The 21973-nt window shown below is 39.8% G+C and overlaps 1 protein-coding gene across 1 annotated transcript in view; it reads right to left on the bottom strand.

Moving 5' to 3' along the window:
* Positions 1 to 2123: 2123 nt before the first annotated feature.
* Positions 2124 to 21973, bottom strand: part of LOC124146989 (pro-epidermal growth factor-like) — a 47830-nt gene continuing 27980 nt past the window's right edge. Inside the window, exons 18-30 of the mRNA XM_048382996.1 lie at positions 21415 to 21499; positions 20654 to 20712; positions 14013 to 14240; positions 13534 to 13696; positions 12577 to 12716; positions 10611 to 10773; positions 9989 to 10095; positions 8800 to 8937; positions 7788 to 7925; positions 7240 to 7377; positions 6814 to 6912; positions 2854 to 2941; positions 2124 to 2747 (exon numbers count right to left, since the gene is read on the bottom strand). Of these exons, the coding sequence (XP_048238953.1) occupies positions 2630 to 2747; positions 2854 to 2941; positions 6814 to 6912; positions 7240 to 7377; positions 7788 to 7925; positions 8800 to 8937; positions 9989 to 10095; positions 10611 to 10773; positions 12577 to 12716; positions 13534 to 13696; positions 14013 to 14240; positions 20654 to 20712; positions 21415 to 21499 (1664 nt within the window). The 3' untranslated portion in view covers positions 2124 to 2629. The remainder of the gene's footprint in view (positions 2748 to 2853; positions 2942 to 6813; positions 6913 to 7239; positions 7378 to 7787; positions 7926 to 8799; positions 8938 to 9988; positions 10096 to 10610; positions 10774 to 12576; positions 12717 to 13533; positions 13697 to 14012; positions 14241 to 20653; positions 20713 to 21414; positions 21500 to 21973) is intronic.

Below are 21973 nucleotides of genomic sequence, written 5' to 3'. Positions count from 1 at the left end.
ACTGTTACAATGTAAAGTGGAATAAAGTTATTTTTCATCTGGAAGATTTCTGCAATCGGGAGAAAAGTTGTCAATGACTTTTAAATGTTTGTACAAGATTGTACCTTTTATAACTATGTGCACCAAGTCAGTTTCCAATCTGAATCAGTCAACTGTGTTCTTGATTCACTCAATCATAACAATTTATAAAAAAAATAGCAGTCAACCCTGTTACTATGACGATATTTACAAGGTGGTGGCCGTTCCGGTTCCGATTTTGGTGCAGTCAAAACAAGTCCCCATCCTCTTCCTTGGGTTGGTGTCGGTGCTTCCTTGGGATGGTGGTCTTGGTCTTGACACACTTCTGATATGTTGTCCTTTGGCTTTCATCATCCACGACACCGGTACCTCTATTTATGGTAATAAAGCTGGATGGATGCTCCCGGTGGGTTTTTTCGGACCCCGGGTCCACATCGTGTTGCTGCTGCCTTCCGTCGTGGTGCTGTTGCAGGTAGGACTGCCAGTTCAGAAAAATGGGTGCCAACCGCCAACTAGACGTGGATTAGCAATCTCACTCAACAGCCACGGCAATGACAAGCCATTGCAACAAGCGATTGTACCATTTGATGGCAAAACTATCAGCAGATCGAATTTCTTTTGCTCTATGTTGTGAATGCGTTGGGTGTTGGTTGGAAGACGACAACTACACGTGGGTCAGACCAAAGGCTACCTGTGCATATGAGTTCGTAAATACCGCTATCCCAATGGACCTTTTCAGAGTCATTCCAGTCGCCCACAAAGAATGCTTGAACATACCCTTGTTTGTCTGTTTGCATATTTAGTACGCCTACCAACTTGTTTCAAGCCTCACGCCCCGCCCACATCTCCCCGCCAGTCCATCTCCCCGTCTCAAAAGCCGCACCCTGTCCGGCCAATGTATCCAAGCATGCGCAGAAGATGGAAGTGCAGCCATCTTGGAAATCCCTCCATGACGTCGGTGTTGACTTCCAACGACAGCCAAATCAAACGTTTCATTTTCTCGACATACTCTTTGACAGCGATCTCATCTGAATTAATTTGCACTCTTCGTCTCGATAGTTGCTTTACATGGAAAGCAAATATATCTATAGAATATTTCATGCTTAAATATTTTTCAGAGAACTACTTTCCCGGGCCCGCTTGCACAGACGATCTTAGCGCTAAGATGATCTTAATCACCATACTTTAACATAGGCTTACGATAGTCTTAGCGCTCCATATCGACAGCAGACCAACACACGCGAGTTTTACAAAAATAGCTGAGACAACAACCACCCCCTCTGCCGATGAAGCAAAAGCATCAATACCCCCAGGGTACGGAGACATCGTAGAACCTTCAAGAAGATCGCTGACAAATTGGACCAACTCCACACAGGAAGAGAATCCTTTTCTTGAATCAGCTGAGTACAAGGACTAGTTGACAACCGCTTTTACCCTGGACTAGACAATACCTCATCCTGTATATTACGTTGTCAGTTATAGTCGTTCTTGGCACTGTGATTGGCCTGCACGGAGAATTTAGGTTAAAAACAAAGCCAAACAGCTCATTGAACTGTCATTATAAACACTTATTTTCTTTATTTCAGAAATCGTTTTTTAGAAATAACAAACACCGTGTTGTCTTTATATCCTATTTTATATTTCAAATATGGAGCCTACGTTTTTTTAAATCTGTAAACCTAGTTAATAATAACAGAAAATGTTGGCATTACCAGTGAAGAAGAGCATATTACCTGTCCCAAGAGCGAGTCTGTGGGCGTGGCAACCGCTATATAGCTATGCAGCAAATAATACGTTTTATAAAGCTTTCAAGGCCGACAAATTGGTACAGTAAATATTACAAAATAAACCATTTAAGACGTAAGATATTCGGACAGGGCTGTCTTTATGCAGTTGCATCATAGATGCATCAATTAGACTCAACGAGTCAACGTTATTTCTGAGATAAAGGTTGGATCCTGACAAAGGAGTGCAGCATGGAGTAGGAATAATCAGATCACATTGATATGTACACGTGCGAAACAGAGGCCGAGATACAGTCTCAGCTGGTTGCGATTTCGACAGCGTTGCGCTGATCGTCTCGTTAGTTTTAACAAAGCTAAAAGTAAGTTGTCTCCCTTTTATTGTAAATTCCGTCTTTTGGGGCTACAAAACTATCCTACTGTATCACAAATAGGCGGGTTGTAGTGACAAGTGAAACACATGTACGGACCATCGATTCACATGCCCATATATATTCAACAATGCTATTAAATCACGCTTTAGTTAATTATATATAAGTTGTCAGTGCAAGAGAATAACCATCCTAGATTTTCTGCCGAAACAGATTCCACTTGGCGTAAAGGGCAAATAGCTTTGGAAATTATATGAATGGACCACTGAAAATCAGTGATGACACCGGGTGTTCGCGAAAAGGGCTGTACTCTTGTCATCGAACCCCGTTATTGTAGACTTCAATGTGATATGTGGCAGTAGTAAGTACCAAAATCAGCTTCGATGTATGTTTGAGATGATGTGTCGATCTGTGCTGCTGCAACACGTGTATGTAGAATAGACACGCGTATGGACACCATCTGAAAGCACAACTGCCACAACCTCACTACTGCTTGTATCAAACTTGTATTAGTTGGCCTTCGCCGGAAGTATTCGCGTCTTGGATGTCCTCCATAATCCTGTACGTGACTGAGCGATCTCCTTGTTTCGGGGGCAGTGGAGAGGTAGTCTGGCGCCTGGAGTGGAAAAACACAGACATATATGGACATATGACGTAGTTGATTTTGACGAAGATTTTTTTGTGTTTTTGTAACTGTACCATGTAATTGTATACTTGTATACCTTCTTCTGCAGATGAGGACGACTGCCAACACGCCTACAGCAACTGCCGCTCCACATACGCCAGCAACCACGGGGACAGGAACGTGACCTTGAAACACACGGAATACAAAGGAAGTGATATTATGGAGATAGTTTGCGGGCTTTGGCAACAAACAAATGCAATTTGGATTGTGTGAGTGTTGATTGTTTACAAGGTCCAAAGGACGTTTTATGTCATTTCGTTTCAATCAAGACCTATTCACATGAAAAATACTACGGAATATCGACAGTGAGTACAGCTGAACGCCTCTTTCAACACTATTCAAGCAATATCACGATGGGTAACACCAGAAATGGGCTTCACACATTGTATCAATGTGAGGAATCGAACCCAGGTCTTCGGCGTGACGTACGGACGCTTTAACAGCTCGACTACCTCACTGATATCGACAATAATCCTGCAGAGAAATGAATATTTTACCCCAACCCAGAATAAGGGGATATATTTTTTTTTTGCTGGATTTGTTCAATGGTGTATTCTAGATTATGCAACTAACTGATGACACTCTGTCATCTATAATAATTTGGTCCTAAATAAACAAGATAACTGGCAAAATGGCTGCCGAAATATTATAAAAATCAACAAATACGTGATTCTTTTAGGATTACTGATTATTCTGAACTTTCAAAGGTGAATATTGGCTAAAGGTTTTCTTCACATACATACAGCCATTTTAGGTTTCTTCCTCATCATCAATAACACGGTAAGTGAGTGGGTTGAAGCATACACAGACACAGAATACTGTACAAGGTAACTGGGCGCGACTGTAACCACCTCGATTTGTCTTAGACGGTGTATTATCGCTGCCACATGTGCGCTTGACAAGTTTCAACATATATTGTGGTGCTAGAGTAACACTTTCAGGTACAGTAACTGGTAGTAGGTGTTTTGATGTAATTTCTTTATGGAAGCCAACTGAGTTGGAACCATCGCACAGCCTTCCGCACACTTGTTTGGAGATGTGCCCGCTTCACGTTTTCCAAAAAGGCTTCATAAGTTGGCGTTAAAGTTGAGAGCTTGGGAATTTGAGAACAGCCTCTTCCAGTTTTGGTAGCGCAAACTTGTAAGCGAGCTTCTGTGACAGATGTGCAGTTTGGTTCGCCATGAATTGAGCTGCTTGTAAAGGGATTACGAGTAAATCTGCTGTAGGATCTCCAAGCAGTGAGAGAGAGTGACCATCTTTTCAGTGAGTGAGTGAGTATGATTTTACGCCGCTTTTAGCAATATTCCAGCAATATCACGGCAGGGGACACCAGAAATGGGTTTCACACTTTGTACCCATGTCGGGAATCGAACCCTCGAACCTTTAACACATGTCCTTTACCAATCTCAAAACATGATGCTGTTGTATCACAACCTCTCAATTTATGTGCTGCAAGTAGGCTTAGAACGATAGGTTCATTTTTGGAAACAGAAGCTCCAATATCCATGAATACCTGTACCTTGATATTCTGCAAGTAGAAGAAATGTAACAGCAGGAGGAATACGTCAGTATCATCTGACAGAACAGTCACTGGAAGGAGTCCATTTGCTGCTACTTGAAATTGCTTGTTGGACAATTAGGTTTTGTCAGCTTCTCATTGCGTTGTGGCAATGTCATGTCTGCTGGATATGATACCATTACACACTTAAAGTGGGACATTATTCTCTCCTGTAATGACAAGTTTGTGTTCTTTGACTGTGAGGACAACCTTCTGGGGAGGTAAGATTGTTGATACCTTGATGAACTCCACTGCTGGCATTTGTTGTTCGTCCCTGCCTTGTGACATCCTTAGTGCTGTACTCCTTGTAACGGTCAAATTCCAAGTACACATCTCCAACTTTCAATTTGGATATAATGTTAGCTTTGAAACCTAGCAACAAATCTAAGACTGTTCCCCATGCTGGCCTGCGAATGACCCACATTAATGCTGATCCATCAATAATCAAGGCTGTTGTCTGGTGATCTTTATGACGAGAAGATACTGGTACTTGTAAAATACGTTTCATGGTGGACTTTGCCTTGCATACTCTCATTTCTCCAGCGTCGCTGAACATGGAAGTGGCAACTGGTGCATATTCATGAGGAAAGACATGTTTAATGTCAACATCACAAGAGGTGGCCTGCAGACCTATAACATGAGAACTTATGTCGAAAAACTCTACGCGTTCTTCTGGAAATGCTTCTTTGCTGTACCTATTGTAACAATCGTTTTGGGAATTGTTTCATGAAAGCTGTTTGGTCTTCCACTCTGAAAGCGTTCCAGCTTCTTTGTTCCAATAGATACTGCATCGTGAACGTTAACTGCAGAAGAAAAAACCCTGCTGGAAACGATGTTCATAAGATCTTCTGGTGAGTTTTGGCTTCATTGGATCAATTAGAAGTTGCAGATGCTGCCGAATGTTCTCCCTGTCCTTGGCATCCGAGTCTATTCTTGATTTGTTTTCTTCTTTGTGTTTATCCTGTTGTTTTTCTACATTGAGTTGAAACTCTATAAAACAGCTTCCTCTTAATGTGTGCAAATCTGGAGACATAATGCCCACATCACTCCAGATACCGTGTCAGTAGCCAGGTATGTGTCTCATGACACGGTACCCTGCAAGAAAGTGTTCTTGGATTTTGAGGGACACAGCTTCAATGGACCTAAGATAGAACAGACCATACCTGGCAAAATGTATATGTCCATCAGCAAAGACGTATGGCATCATTTGTTTAACTGCTTCAAGGTACCTTCCCTCTCTGCCCTCACATACATCATCATAATCAAAACAGGCTTGATGAGAACGTCAACCCAGAGCTTTGTGGTCTTGCTTTCTTAAGAGAGAGTTTGCAGTTTAAGCTGAGGTTGACTGTCACTGCTGATACTACCAGGTCCAAGCACACTTCTCAAAATCTCTTCTGCCACCATCTTTGGCAAACACCTCTATTTGCCAAGAGTGATCCTACTGATCCCACAAAACACATCAGTAGGTGCATGCCTCCTCGTCGTAGAACAACATTGGAGAATATATGTGGATACACCAACATCAAACGAAGGGCAACTCTGTGAAGTTGCTGATCACATGTGAAAACTGTGATCTCTTGAACTGTCAATTGAGTCAGACGCTGAGCACCAACTACGGAATTAAGTCATCATATCAGGGTGAGATGGAGTCATGTCTGTAAGTGGTTGGTATGAAGCAGAGGTGCTTGGTTTAAAGGTTCCACCCTTCACCCGACATTGAATTCTGGGCATTGGTCTGTTGTAACTGCATCCTTTAGAAAGAGAAATCCTTCTCCTCAGCTTCATTTGATGACACAACACGCTGGCATGATACCTCCACAAGCAGTGGTGACTTCAGTCCTGCAATTTCAGGCATTGGTGGCTTCTCGAGATCATGATAGCGAGTAATGACAGGCCCATTGTCAATGGGCACTGGCATATCTTCCTTCCTTTTTTAAATAATTTTACTCCAGCATGCAGTGTGAATGTATCTTATTCTGTACCTATATTTCATTGATTATCCTATGAAAATCCACAAGCATCCAAGTTTACACTGAATAAAATCATAATAAATGTATCTATACTGATATATACTGATTTGGGGGTTTTCATAGACATGTTTTCTGTTGCCTGTTATTTTGATTAATTACATTTCCAAATGAAATTATTTCATTAAGAAGAACCTATTCTAATATATTGAAGGCAAAACAATAGTGATATGCATCAAGAGTAGTCGGATATTCCATACAATTAGCAGAGAAGAGATATTTTCATGTCTTAACGGCCATCTTGGAGGCCATCTTGAATATTTGAAAATGCTCAAAGATGACAGATTGTAATCAGTCAGATTCATAACCTAGAATGTGTACATAAACAATTCCAGCAATAATAAAACTTTATCCCCCAATTCTAGGTTTTTGTCCTCTCTGCCGGACTATATCTTCATTAGCTAGGTACCTGTGGTAAGTGGACTTGAACAATTCCCACCAACACCGCAGTCCTGTTGTTGGCTACAGTTAGAACATGTCACGTCACACCTTTTCCCGCTACATCCTGCTAATAAAAGGACAGTTTATTACTGAATATGTTAACGGTTATGGGTGCGTCATTATACACAGTAACACTTACTTCTATACGAATGTTACGTTTAAATTTAATTCATCACTAAACACGCCACACCGAATCACTGATCACTGACGTCCACTGTCCGAACGTAAAATATTTTCCTAAACAGCTTGTCTGATTTTTTCTGTAGCATTCAGACTATCCATGATGGACCTCGTGAGTTCATCTCGATTCTTTGTAACAGCAGTGTGTTAGCTGCCCCAAGTGTCTTTCTCGTGGAGCAGTTTAGATGACGCTGAATCAACATGCTTTGCATACCTTGGGAACAGTTGTACCCAATCCAGCCTTCCTCACACCCTAAGACACATCCTCCATCTGATTTGTCACAAGAAGCCCCGCCTCTACAATGGCCGCATGCTTCCTCGCAGTTGACACCAAAATATCCAACTGTACACTCTGAAACAGAAACAAAGTATCCCATTAGACACATATAACATAATTATATTCTACACCAAAGAGTTGATCTCTCGACTTGATAATATGTCCCTGCATGAGTCCAATTGGATGAATACTAAAATAGATCAATACTAGAAACAAAATTGGTATGTAAGCCAATCACATTGTTCACTGGTGTAATGAAGGAATCGTGGTGCCTCGTTGCCATGGTAACTATTATGTATAATACTCTTTGTCCCCTACCGTGATATGGCTGATTTCTAAACCATACTCATCCACTCGTCCACACGTTTGTTATATGTGTTAGTCTGAGATACAGACGTTTGCAAGAAAATGTGATTCCTAATCATTCAAAACCACAGTCACCCAACTATGCAGCATCGCTGATGCTTTTTTCAGCAATATGTTACCTTGGGTACAGTTGTACCCAAACCATCCAGCCTCGCACCCTGAGGCACATCGTCCATCTGCCTTGTCACACACAGCGCCACTCAAACAGTGACCACAGGATCCCTCGCAGTTGTCACCGTAATACCCATCCGTACACTCTGAAACAGAAACGTTGTTTCCCCATTACACACATATAACATAATTATATTCTACACCAAAGAGTTGATCTCTCGACTTGATAATAATATGTCCCTGCTTGAGTCCAACTCCACATCTCCTCACTGTAACAATGTTTGTTTGTTTGTTTGTTGTTTAACACCGAATTCAGCAATATTCCAGCTATGTGACGGCGGTCTGTAAATGATTGAGTCTGGACCAGACAATCAAGTGATTGACATCATGAGCATCGATCTACGCAATCGGCATACGATGGCAAGCATCAACCGAGTCAGCGAGCCTGACCACCTGATCGCGTTAGTCGGCTCTTAAAACAAGTACAGTCGCCTCTTATGACAAGCAGGGATTCCTGAAGACCTATTTTGCGAACCCGGATCTTCACGGGAATACACTGTAACACGGTGTCGGGACTCATATTCTAGTTACACCATATATAATATATGTGTACGTGAGATTTTCGATTGTTGCTCAGCCAGTTTCGTCAATTGACTTTAACGTTTTATGTAATACGTTTGATAAATTATTTAAAAATACACATATAAGTGAGCAATTGGATGAATAATAAAATAGATCAATACTAGAAACAAAATTAGTATGTAAGCTAATCACATTGTTCACTAGTGTAATAAAGGAATCTTGGTGCCTCGTTGCCATGGTAACTATTATGTATAATACTCTTTGTCCCCTACCATGATATGGCTGATTTCTAAACCATACTCATCCACTCGTCCACACGTTTGTTATATGTGTTAGTCTGATATACAGACGTTTGCAAAGAGATGTGATTCCTAATCATTCAAAACCACAGTCACCCAACTATGCAGCATCGCTGATGCTTTTTCATCAATATGTTACCTTGGGTACAGTTGTACCCAAACCATCCAGCCTCGCACCCTGAGGCACATCGTCCATCTGCCTTGTCACACACAGCGCCACTCAAACAGTGACCACAGGATCCCTCGCAGTTGTCACCAAAATACCCATCCGTACACTCTGAAACAGAAACGTTGTTTCCCCATTACCCACAAAGAACATAATCCCATCTACTTAAATAACTCCAAATATCAAGTTGATCTGTCAAGTGGATCATATTTTCTCTCCTACTCCTTATCTCCTTACTGTCACAGTAAAGTATTCATCATTTATTCACACCATATATTGTAAATCTGGAAATTAATGCGAGCGTGGATTAAAAGCGACACATGCGAGTGACCTTTGTCCGCATTAATGTAGCTTCGCATTTATGTCTCAAAAATGACTATCTACAAGAGTGAGTGAGTGGGTGAGTATGGTTTTACACCGTTTTTAGCAATATTCCAGCAATATCACGGCAGGGGACACCAGAAATTGGCTTCACACATTGTACTCATGTCGGGAATCGAACCCGGGTCTTCGGCGTGACGTGCGAACGCTTTCAACACTAGGCTACCCGACCGCCCCTGTCAACAATAAGATGGTATATGTGAGATTGTCGATTATGGGTCAGTTTTCCACAATTGACCAAAAAGCTGACGAATGAAATAATCGATGAAATAATGTGTACATCAATATTGACCTTCAACGCTTTATGTATTAAGTTTGATAAATTAGTTGTATAAATGTGTTAACGAAAGAATTAATCAATCATCAGTAGATTCAGCAAAGTCAAAGTTCGTATTGTATCAAACTAAATTGCACACACATGTATGAAAGATTCTCGGTACCAGTTTCATATGATAACTATTGTTCGCAGTATTACGTCTACTAATCGCCACCGTGAGATGATTGACGTATCTGATAAAAAGACACTTTCAAATGGAAGTGTTTCTCAATGTTTCAAAACTATATATTTTGTCGGTCTTGGGAAATTGTGAGAAATTGATTTTGTTGTTATTGCATAGGCTCAACAGTCATTGAACAGCCGTGCTGATGGTGTTTCATTAATATGTTACCTTGGTTACAGCTGACACCAAACCAGGCAGTCCCGCATCTTAAGGTACACCGTCCATCTGCCTTACACACACCTACCCACATGAACCCCATAATAATTCAAGGTATGACGTACTATGAGGGTAGCTGAACACCCGGATACTCCTGTAATCTGACATCCCTCGTGGTATTGGAGTAGAGGCTACAGTCCCTCCAGTTACCGGCACGGACAGAAACACGTTCCTTCAGACATAAACAGAAATCAGCATTGTTTGATGTTGACCCAGGACAGCATTAGTTGGCATTGTTGTTGATTGTGGTATCAAATGCGCAGACAGACACACAGACAGCCATAGGTGGACAGAGGGAGGGATAGAGGGACGACGGGACGGACAGACAGACCGAAAGACAGACAAAGATACTGGTATATGGCATCGTATCAACCAAGTCACCGAGCCTTACCACCCGATCATAGTCGTCTCTTACGGCAAGCATGGGTTGCTGAAGACTTATTCTAACCCGGATCTTCACGGTCATTACATCACTGTATAGAAAGTTCTGGAAGCTAGTTTGACGGTATATAAGCATACAAGAGCATGCCTCTGACACATTTCGTGACTCATTCATTTCAACGCTTCGAAACCAGCTTTCATGTAAGGATCGCCCATCATCCCATCATAGACAGATGGATGGTTGGATAGATAGATAGATAGATAGATAGATAACGTGTCGAGGTAACTGGTACAAATATTGCTTACCTTTGTCTGAGATCAATTAGGTAGAGGGTCTTGTTGAACAAGTCAAGTGAAAAGAAATCAGACCGCTCCCCATACGGTATTGATCGTGCAGTTGTTTGGTTTAGTCGAAGCACCATGATTTCACTTCTATGCTTTTGTTCATCAACCCAATACAGATTTTCACCTGAAAAACACACAAAAGGTGTTTTCTTGAAGAAACGATACCATAAAACACGTAAAATGTTACAGACCTCTTATCAAGCAATATATAATGTGCACTATGTAGTCTATTTCTCACTGAATCGATGTGTAAAACATCAGGACAGAAGCATCTTTATCTGTTACATTTGTTCATATACCAAGACATTGTCATTAAAGAAAATTTGGTTCCTGTCTGCAAATACAACCAGAGGAGAACGCGTGCCATATCGTGCCTTCATTTGGGTCACATTTGGCTTTTAACGAATGCATTGAAACTAAGTATTTGTTCCCACTTGTGCCTAATCAGTGAAAGAATAGTCTTAATATACTCACCGCCAAAAAAACCACGAACTATAGAAACATATGGAACAGTATGTAAGTTAAGAAGAGATGCTTCCCATGTGTGCCCATTAATGACAAATCACAGAGTGTCTTTAGTTTTATCACGGTATGCTGCATGTGCTTTCCAAACATTACACGCTAATCCTGCACGACACAAATGGCGCATCTCGAGTCATGGATCTATGACGTCACATGTGATGCGTTCATGAGCGTCGGTTCACACAACATAACAGTTCGTTTGTGCATCGAACCAATCTAGTATCTCTTGAAAATGAGTAATTTATCATATATATTAACCAAAATGTATTGTATTCGGTGAGTATATATAGATGATATACCAATGCTAAATAACAGTAGTGAAACAACTGACTTTATATGTTCCAAGTATGAATAACAGCGGACAGTTTGGCTTAATTTAACGTCACTTTAAATTCTATTTCAGATATATCATGTCGCATCAGTTAAATGCGAGAGAAAATTACCACGCTTAATGTCCAATGAGGTGAAAACTATTATCCTTAGTGTGCCTTGAATATATTACTTTTATTGTCCAGTGGGGTTAAACTATTTTCCTTGTCTTCCATTGGGGTGAAACTATTTCTTTTATTGTCGAATGAGGTAACTGTACCCTTATTGTCCTATGAAGCTTTTAATAATTAATTAATTGTCGAAAGACGTTATTACCCTTATTGTCCAGCTGGGTGAAACCACTTCTCCTGATTATTTAATTACGTGAAGTTATTACCCATATTGTCCAATTCGGTGAAATATTAACCTTATTGCCCACTGAGGTTAAACTGTACACTCATTGTCATTGGGATGACACCATTGCCCATTTTGTCCAAAGAAGTAAAAATATTATCATTATTGAAACTGTTGCCTTTATTGTTCAGTGAAATGAAACTATTTCCCTTCTTGTCCAATGAGGTGAAACTATCAAGACTATTGTCCAATGAAGTGAAAATGTGCACTTTTTCTCCAATGAAGCAATTGGCTTTATTGGCTTGTGAGGCGATATCCTCAATTGCCAGTTGGGTGTAGCTATTACCCTTATTGTCCAATGACGTGAAGCTGTGACCTTTATTGTTGAAATTATTACCCTTTTCGTCAGCTGAGATGAAACTATTACCCCTATTAGCTTATTAACCTCATTGTCAAACACTGTGAAACTATTACCCTTATCGTCCGATACTGTGAAACATTTACCCTTATCGTCCAAAACTGTGAAATTATTACCCTTGTCGTCTAGTACTGTGAAACTCTAACCCTTATCATCCAATACTGTGAAACTGTTACCTCATTGTCTGGTACTGTGAAACTATTACCCTTGTCGTCTAGTACTGTAAAACTCTAACCCTTATCAGTCAATACTGTGAAACTATTACCTCATTGTCTGGTAGTGTGAAACTGTTACCCTTATCGTCTAGTACTGTGAAACTATTACCCTTTTCATCCACAGCTAGTGATGTCGGGGTGCTGCTGCTGCTGCTAGACAGTGCCCGTACTAAAGTCACCCTGTTTCCTCCATCGTAGTTCGACATCTCGATCTTGGGGTCGCGGCCTACATCTGACCAAAACAATTTGCTGCAAAGTAAAGAAACTGTCACTGAGAGAAGCGAGAAGGATAATTTGTGATACAGGGTTCTACATCGTGTTAGAAATGCGTATCACACCAGCCCCGATTAATAGAATTAAAGGTGCTTCAGAAAGTCAGATAATCCGTGTACTGTTTTAGTAGGGTATTAATATCACAACCAACACGTAGTAATGACGTCATGTTAATCTGGGCCCGGAATACCGGCAATATTGAAGCTAATTCGTAACTTGACAGGTGTGAAACAGATACCGAAAGTTACTATTTAACAGCGATTTGTGTTAATGATGAAGTCGGATTCGTACATTTGATTCGTGCGATTATGAAAAGGGTCTTGTCGCTTTCATTTCAATGAAAAGGGCCCCAGGTAAGACATTATACACTGTCGATGTATTAATGATACATATGTAAAATAATAATTTGGAGAGAATGAGTTGGGTCCAACGCCGCTTTGAACAGAATAAAAGTTACATTTCGGCGTTTTATCTTTAAAATTGTCACTCAGCAGTTATTCTCAAATGCTTTGAAATAAAGATAATTGCTCGATATGGATGAGTCAAATCTGAGACAAACAGGTCCCTACCTGTTGATATCTTCGGTGTTTACTGTGAGTTTCGGTAACTATTAAAGTGTTGCTACCATTGAATTGGTTTTCCGTTCATGTGACAGTGACACGAGCATGATTAATATTTGTGGCAAATCTCACAACTACTCAGTCAGTCCAAAGAAAGGAACAATGTTGATGATGGACAACGAATACCACTGATATCAGTTATGATTCAAATCAATAACCAATTTAGATCCTACCGGTTGAACTCATCTACTGTGACGTCATGTGCTCTGCCCAAATTGGAACGAATGATCACAGTCTTCCTGCCCGTCTTCAGGTCATACTTCCCTATGATATCCGAGCCATCGTCGCTGTAGAACAGGAACCTGGACTCGGGAGCTATTGCCAGTCCTTGGCATTCTGAAAGACATGTAGTTCTGGCAATGTTTCTAATACACAGAACACATACATGTATCGGCATGACGATTTAATATTTGTTTTTGTTTATATGCCGGTTTCAATTTACTGAAACAATCTCCAAACATCTACGGAGATATAATCACGCACCAAACATATTTCAACGAATTATGGGTATTTGTGTACATATATCATCCAGTATGGTGGCTATCTTGATTCAAAACGATATAGTTTTCTTTCATCAGAAATGTTTGTAATTGGCGATAACATTATAACATTTACAACTGTATGCTAGTTATGCACTCTGAAAAAATCTTACTCCGAACAGAGAACACTGTGACATGGTTTCCCCCACTGAGGTCGACTCGCTGAATGTTTCGCTTTTGAAGATTTGACCAGTAGACATGCTCCCTCACTGGATCATAGGCAATGTTCTCCACTCCGCTTACATCCCGGAACACGACCGTGGTGTTTCTGGAGCTGGTGTTCACTTTGTAGATGGGGCCATTGTGGTCGCTGATGAGCACGATCACATCACCTTGAGAACCTGTCGTGATAATAAATACACGTTTTATACGACGTAAATTGTAATAACGCGGTAAATTGTGATAACGCGGTAAATTGTAATAACGCGGTAAATTGTGATAAACTGCGGAAAATGTAATAACACTGCGCGGTAAAAAGTTATACTGTTGTAACTTGTAATAAAAACTGCGGTAAATTGTAATAAAATATTATACATTTACTATACATCCTGTCAAAGGAAACAAAGAAAACAATTCGTTTCAGTTTCTCACTCATACTGAGAGATATGTGTGGTAAATTGTAATAAGAATTGCGGCAAATGGTCACACGCCGCGGTAAATTGGAGGTTATATCCCATTAGTTAGACGTCCCATTAGTTAGACGTCCCAATTGTTAGACATTTCTATTTAGGCAAAGAGGGAATATACCTACAGGTGTAATGGATCAGTCCTAATTAGATTAAAGTACTGAGTAGGGATAGGGGACTCACAGTTTAGGGAGTATAAATGTTATAATTTCGTTTAATTAACCTAAATTACCTTACTCTCAGCACAGGTTCAATAGGCATGAGATTAACTGTGTAAACTATGGAGTAGCTTAATTGTCTTACTGTATGATCAGTTGAAGGATTTGAGTTTAGATTATCTACTCATCAAACAAATAAAAATGATCTTGGGGTACGTATCATTATCAGTATCGATATGGCTGGTTTAAGGAAAGTAGAGTACATCACCTCTCGGCGTGGAAGTGAGCAGTTGATATTAGATGGATATATTTACAACAGAAACCGCGAGAGGCAAACCTTCACACATTGGAGATGTGTCGTCAAGACGTGCAATGGGAAATGTACGACTGTCGGTGACTTTCTTTGCAATCAGCCGGAACATAACCATCCGCCTGAAGATGAAACCAGAGTGAACTTTGATAGCAATCTTCGTGAAAGAGCGCGAGAAGAAACCACACAGTTGCAGGCATTGTACGAGGAAAGTGTAGTCTATTCTCTCTTGAAACCACAATTTGAATTAGAAAATTATCTGACGTCCCTACCCCTAAATAAAGCTATCCCTTTTCCTTTATTCGTACTTCATGCCACCACCTACCAATTGAAAAAGGAAGATGGAATGGGATACCTATTTGTGAAAGAAAATGTAAACTGTGTTTTATTGATGATATTGGAGATGAATTTCACTATATTTTTAAATGTCCATATTTTACTAAAGAAATAATTTTGTATATCCCACCTACATATTCTAAAAGACCTAATATGATTAGATTTCAAAGACTTTTCACTTGTAAAGAGATATCTGTATTAAAAAACCTTAGTAAATTCTGTAAATATGTAATGCAAATTGTAAAATCTTCCGGCTAACCATATATCCGCTATTATAATGTGTATTTTGCTGTCATTTGGTACCTCCTATGCCGAGGATCTCGGCCTGAGCGTAATAAAGTTCTGTTCTGTTCTAGAGGAGCAAGTCACTCAAGAAGATGAAACCAACATGCCAGCGATGCCATTATTTCACCAAACTGTATACAATTTATCAAATGTAAAGTGTCATTAAATGTTAATTATAATATTAAAGTATCTATTTAAAGCTGCTTTGCTTTGTTTGTCAGATCTTATCTGGACTATTCCATTTTAAAGTCTGAGGTAACAAGCATAAGGATTAGTGTGCACTCAACCGTTTAAAGTGTTGTTATAAGCTGTCTAACTATTGGGACGTCTAACTAATGGGAGGACACCAAATTGGAATAACATCTCTCATTCGTTCAGATTCCAAAAATAATTCGAGTTCCTGTACTAGTTTGACTTTATGACCTTTAACCAATACTGTCAACAAGCAACAGTAGTCCTTGTATGTACGAGTGAACTACGTTCTATGTGAGCTTTTTCAGCATTTGCTTTGAATTCTGTGTAATTCCTGTTCACAAACTTGTGTTGGATTATGTTTGCATTCTAATAAAAGCTGAGATATGCCTTTGCGATGAGCCAAATGGCAAACAGTTACAAGTCGTTGAAATCCGTGTCGTTGAAGAATATATTTCTTTATGAATAAAGTTTGCATGATAGTATTTTAGGAGTTGGCCACGAGAAAATGCTTGAAGACCTAGGAAAGACCCGATGCTTGGTTATCAACCTGCCTGTATTCATTACAGAAAATATTCTATTAAAGCATAAAAGTGATGGCCTTCCTCCAGTATGGTAGGATATAAAAATGGTTAAATGTAGAGATAACCTATGACCTTCAAGAACGTAGGAATGGTCATGCGACAAATTGCATTTCTACTTACAATTCCACATATAAAAATCGGAAGCACCTTACCTGTTATTATAGTGTTCAAAATGATAATTCCACAGAGCGTTCCAATGTAACCATGTCTATTCATTCTCAAGGATCACACAAGGCGGGTGATATAATGCCGATTCTTCTTGCACAGCCCGGTATTAAAACCTCATTGAGAAAGATTGTTTGCATAAATATTAAGTGTTTATCTTATTAAGTCCTTGACGTTCCATATACGATGAATTTTCACAGAATACCACCTTTTAAAAATCCTATTTGAGATGACTCTGCTGCATCATCGCTATATATGCAGAATAGGATCCAGTGTAAGTGGTTATCTAGTGCTACTTCACATTAACATTGGTCTCTCCATGTAACAGATTACGGAGTGCCACATCCAACAACTGATCTACTTGTACTACTTGACAACTACTTTGTAGGTTAGGGTTACAATTGACCGAAATAGCGAAGTTTAATTTCAGTTAAAGCCAATCACACCAATATTCTCACTGCAAAATATGTAGCATGTTCTTTTACAAATGTTTGTTTGTGGCCGCCATTCTTAAGTGCATCAATGTGTGTGTATGTGTGTGTGTGTGTGTGTGTGTGTGCGCGTGCGTGCGTGCGTGCGTGCGTGGGTGCGTACGTGCGTGCGTGCGTGTGTGTGTGCGTGCGTGGTAAAATGGTGGCGTTACCTGGTTACAAGAACGTGATGTTTCTTGACGATGGAATTATCGTTGAAAATTCTATGTCAAGTTGAGCTGTGGTATCGGTCAGGGTTAAAGATGACTTCATAACGTTTGGTTTTGTGCCTAAAGTTGAAAAGTCTTTATGGACGCCTTCACAAAGTTTTGAATGGCTAGGACTTCACGTGAACACTTTACATTTCACTTTAGCTGTACCGGAAGTACAAGGAAGCTAAGGAAGTTAGAGAAGCTTGCTATTTGCTTCACATCTCTCTTAGTCGGTAACAGTAGGTCTGTTTATGTACGTGATGTATCTTCACAAAGAAGTAAGAGACTTTGTTTATTTTCCGTCTTGCAAAGAAGCTTATATTCCCAGTCGTATTGGGGAAGTCTCTTTGGTGAAAAAGATTTAAAATTTTCAATGTTAGCGTTGAACATCGATTTCAGTGATTGAAATGCTTTCTTCTGTTTCAGATGTGTTAGACAGTGTATATCATATTATATCTCCCCTCCCAGAAAATTTAAAACCGAACATACAAGGTTTGAGCATATTATTAAATGAGGCTAGATCAGCCACTACAGTGAGATCATACAACTTGGGATTCAAGAGATTTTCTGATTGGGCAGATTCCCATGGTTTGCCGACTTTATTGCCAATTGCTCCTATGCACTGCCCACTTTATTTGTTATCTTTAATACAAAGTTGTGAAAGTATTTCTCCTCTCAATACAGCTTTTTTTTACAGCATTCGATATGCTCATGTTCTTGTTGGGTTACACAGTCCCACAGACAATACACTGGTACGAAATGTATTGGAGGCTGGTAAGCGGAGATTAGCTAAACCAGTTAATAGAAACGTACCGATAACAATATCGCCACTTAGTTGTATGGTATCGTCTCTGGAACTGTTAAAATGACAGCAGCGTTGCTGCAATGATTTTAGTTGCTTTTGCAGGTTTTTCTTCGATCAGTTGAATTATTGCACATTGCACGTTCAGATATGTTTTGTGAACATTTATATGTCCATATTTATTGAACAGTCCAAGACGGACGTGAACAGAGATGGTGCATTGGTAGTCATAGGTGTATCCGATTCACTGCTATGTCCTGTTATGCACTTGCAACGTTATCTAACGATGGCAGAGATTGCCGAGGATTCTCGCGCTAAGTAGTGTTAATGGCAAATATGTTCTGAGGAAAGAAAATAAGCCACTGACTTTTACAAGACTCCGTGAAATATTTCGTATAACTTTGTCACCTTTTGTCAGTGATATGTGTCAAATATGGCCTGCACAGTTTGAGGTCAGGTGGTGCTTCAGCGGCAGCAAACAACGGTGTACCCGATCGTCTTTTTAAGAGGCACGGGCGCTGGAAGAGCGAGAATGCCAAAGATGGGTATATCAAAGACAGTGTTAAAGCCATATTAAGTATGTCCAAATCATTGGGTTTGTAATATAGGTTGTTTTCCTGTATTCCCTTTCTTTGTTTCTCATGCAGAGTAAATGCCTCGGCGTGTGCCACAGGGGAAGCCACATTGTGTGTTTGTTGTTTATATCTGGCTTGATGAGGTTTTGGAAGAGAAATGAAATTTCATTCGGTTGAACAGTGAATTTGACTGAAATTGATTTCTCTTGAAGGTAAAGCCAGATATAAAGGGAGGTTATTCAAGGTAGAGGGCGCTACCGTAAGGAGTATATATAGGAATTGTAAAGCCCGGGTAGTTTAATCTCTCCTGTGGTGTCGCCGTTACAGTGCGGTCTGTTTATTTTATGTTTATGTCCTGTGCATTATGGTTATGAACATTTTCTGTTGTCAGGTGTTGGCAGTCTTGCTGCAAGACAGATGTCGTCACAGTGACGACTATGGTTCTGAACCACAAAGCATGGATGGTACCTGGCACATGCATGTATCTTCTAGTAAGATGTTACAGTGTCGGTGACTGGCATGGTTCTGAAATTATACGGATCAAGACTAGTGACACTACTGGGTTTGAAAAAAGAAATTTTCAATGCAGAGTAAATGCCTCAGCGAGTGCCACACAAACATAGTGTGTTTGTTGTTTACATCTGGCTTGACCAGGTTTGGGAAGAGAATTTGTCATTAGGACTTCGGATTACACGTTAATGAATAAAATTTGGGAAATAATGTTCCTTCGTGTGATGATAGGTGAGCGCGTTGCACTCTGATTGGTTGAAAAATGTTTTTAAATGGATTTTGATACCGGAAATATTTCGGACTTGCCTTTAATATCTTTCTTGAATACTGAAACCAACCATATTTCATTTCTCAAATTGTCATCCGACTAACACGGACACACAGAGGATAAAATAAAGCGTATTCCCGAGAGATAATCCAAAAACGAAATAATCTTACCGCTACGTTTTTTGAAAAAGTATAATTTTATTTTAATTTTCTTTTTAAATCATACATACATTGCCGTCGAGAGGTATCTTATCTTTAAATCTTTTTTCGGTAAAATGTACAACATTTCAAACATGGTTGGAGTCATGTGATTGTTAATTCATGTCTTACCCCAGTCTATATTGAACCGATGGATGTTTACACAAAATTAACCAACCACAGATTACTTTTTACAAACTGTTGGTAGCCGACGCCGTAACGCCGAAAGGAGTTTTAATAGCAAAGGTTACAGAGACTGGACAGAGATCGGCAGAATTAGCGTTGTAATGAAGTCGGGATATATTCGTTTCCGTTGTGCACAGCTGTAGAAGTGTATATATCTTCTTCGAAACGTCATTGACCAATGAAATTCAAGCATTTGACATGTCAGGTATGGTGAAAGCCAGATGACCACCTCCCAACATGGCATCACCCGATGTAGCGTGTCATCATTTTGTCATCCACTATTGACCAACATGCGAGGACCTGGTGTCATCAGTGCTATTTGCCTTTTGCGCCAATAGGAATCTGACTGAAAATCTAGACTGGTTACTCTCTTTACGCATTGACAATTTATGTTTAAGAGGACAGCACTTTGCTCGGGGCACCTGGCAGTTGACGAAAATTGACTCAGCTACTAGTAATTCTGGCCCGAGGCTTATTATATAGTTGTATAGATGAATCTGGCAGTAAACGATTAGTCAAGTTACCCAGCTGGTATATCTCAGTTTCACATAAGACCTAGACATGGGCACCAGACTGTTCCCTCTGGTAAGCAGTAAATAACCAACAATGTTCGTGTGTTGTCGTAAAATCTTATATTTCTACAAAAAAATAAAAGATCAAAAGGCACCTACTCCCGGGTAGTCATATAATGATGTATGATACATATTTAAGTAATAAAGGCTTAGATATATTCATAAATGTGGAATGGTCTATGTGGCCAGTTCAACTTCCCAAAGCCCAAAATAGACATGTGTCTGCTCTTCTATAAGAATGATAATATGACAATGGTTCGATCAAGCATCCACAAGAATTTGGAAGTCTTCTGTGCTGGCAGTCCTACATGACGCGGTATGCTACTGTATCTTCACCTGTATTGGGTATTGGTGATTTCCTGAGTCTACAGAAGAGGAAAGAAATCAAATTATTTATCAATAAACATAATTAATCATTATGTTATTGCCAATGGTGTTTTATAATACACAACTTTAACACAATAATTACTTTTGTCTCCGGGACACATTTACCTTCTCAGTACTCCTCAATTTAAAGGACCAAATACTTACCATGAAAAACACTATCTGATCCCAGACTCTTTCTAACGAAGCATTACCATCCCGAAAAGGTTTGTGTTTGGCCTTTCAACACCGTGAAGCCATATCATGGTGCAAGACACAACAGCAGGCTACGCAATCTTTCAATCATAAACAGGAGTTATTCCAGTGTATTCCACAACGTCGGGGCATTCCTCCCAGTAATATTATTTAGTGAAATGTGTCTGGGGAAATGTTCGATATCATCAAAAGAAGATAGCATTAAAGTCACCACAAAGACCAACCTCCAGTTTGTAACGTATGAAAGGGAGATACTACTGAGACATATCCATTAGTACAATTAGAAGCTTTATCATTCAATTCGAAACAGTTGACAAACGTGTACCATATGAGCATATTGTCCCTCTGCTAACTGACTAGATGTTTTCAGACATGTATTTGATAGTCATTCATAAACACGTGCTTATGACATGGTCGGAATCGTAAAATGGACTGTGCTTTTAGCAGTGATTTCTTATGATGATGGAAAGGTTTTTGTCTATATTCACCTGTATGTGTAGATACCCAAAGCCGTGACTAGAAGCACGGCAGCAGCAGCACAAACACCAACTACGACGAGGACGAGGTTGAAATCTGAAGTACAAGCTCCCTCAATCAAAGACACCCAGTTGTTAATTCGATACACATTTTGATATTTGCATCGAAGCCATACATATCGGAATAGTAAGTATCAAAACGTATCTTTTATATTCAGCTAAGTACAACCAGTGTATGAAGTAGTGAATATGTTCAAACTTATTTATTTGGACACGATGAATTTGTTTCCCCTGTGGTATTTCATGTTCATAATGAGACATCATCATTTTGCTTTCTAATTGCTACTTTGTCGAAATAGTGATAAAACACGACCAGAAAATAGGCCAACATGTAAGCCATGTCAACTATCTTCATAATTGTGTGTTGGTTTGTTGTCTAACGCCGCACACGGCAATATTCCAGATATGTGAAGGCGGTCTGTTAATAATCGAGTCTGGACCAGCCAATCCAGTGACTAATGTCATGAGCATTGATCAACGCATTTGGGATACCATGACATGTATCAACCAA

Source organism: Haliotis rufescens, unplaced genomic scaffold (assembly GCF_023055435.1).
Source record: "Haliotis rufescens isolate VD_foot unplaced genomic scaffold, xgHalRufe1.0.p SCAF_1, whole genome shotgun sequence".
Taxonomy (NCBI): Eukaryota; Metazoa; Mollusca; class Gastropoda; order Lepetellida; family Haliotidae; genus Haliotis; species Haliotis rufescens.
This window is presented reverse-complemented; position numbering and strand designations above follow the sequence as displayed.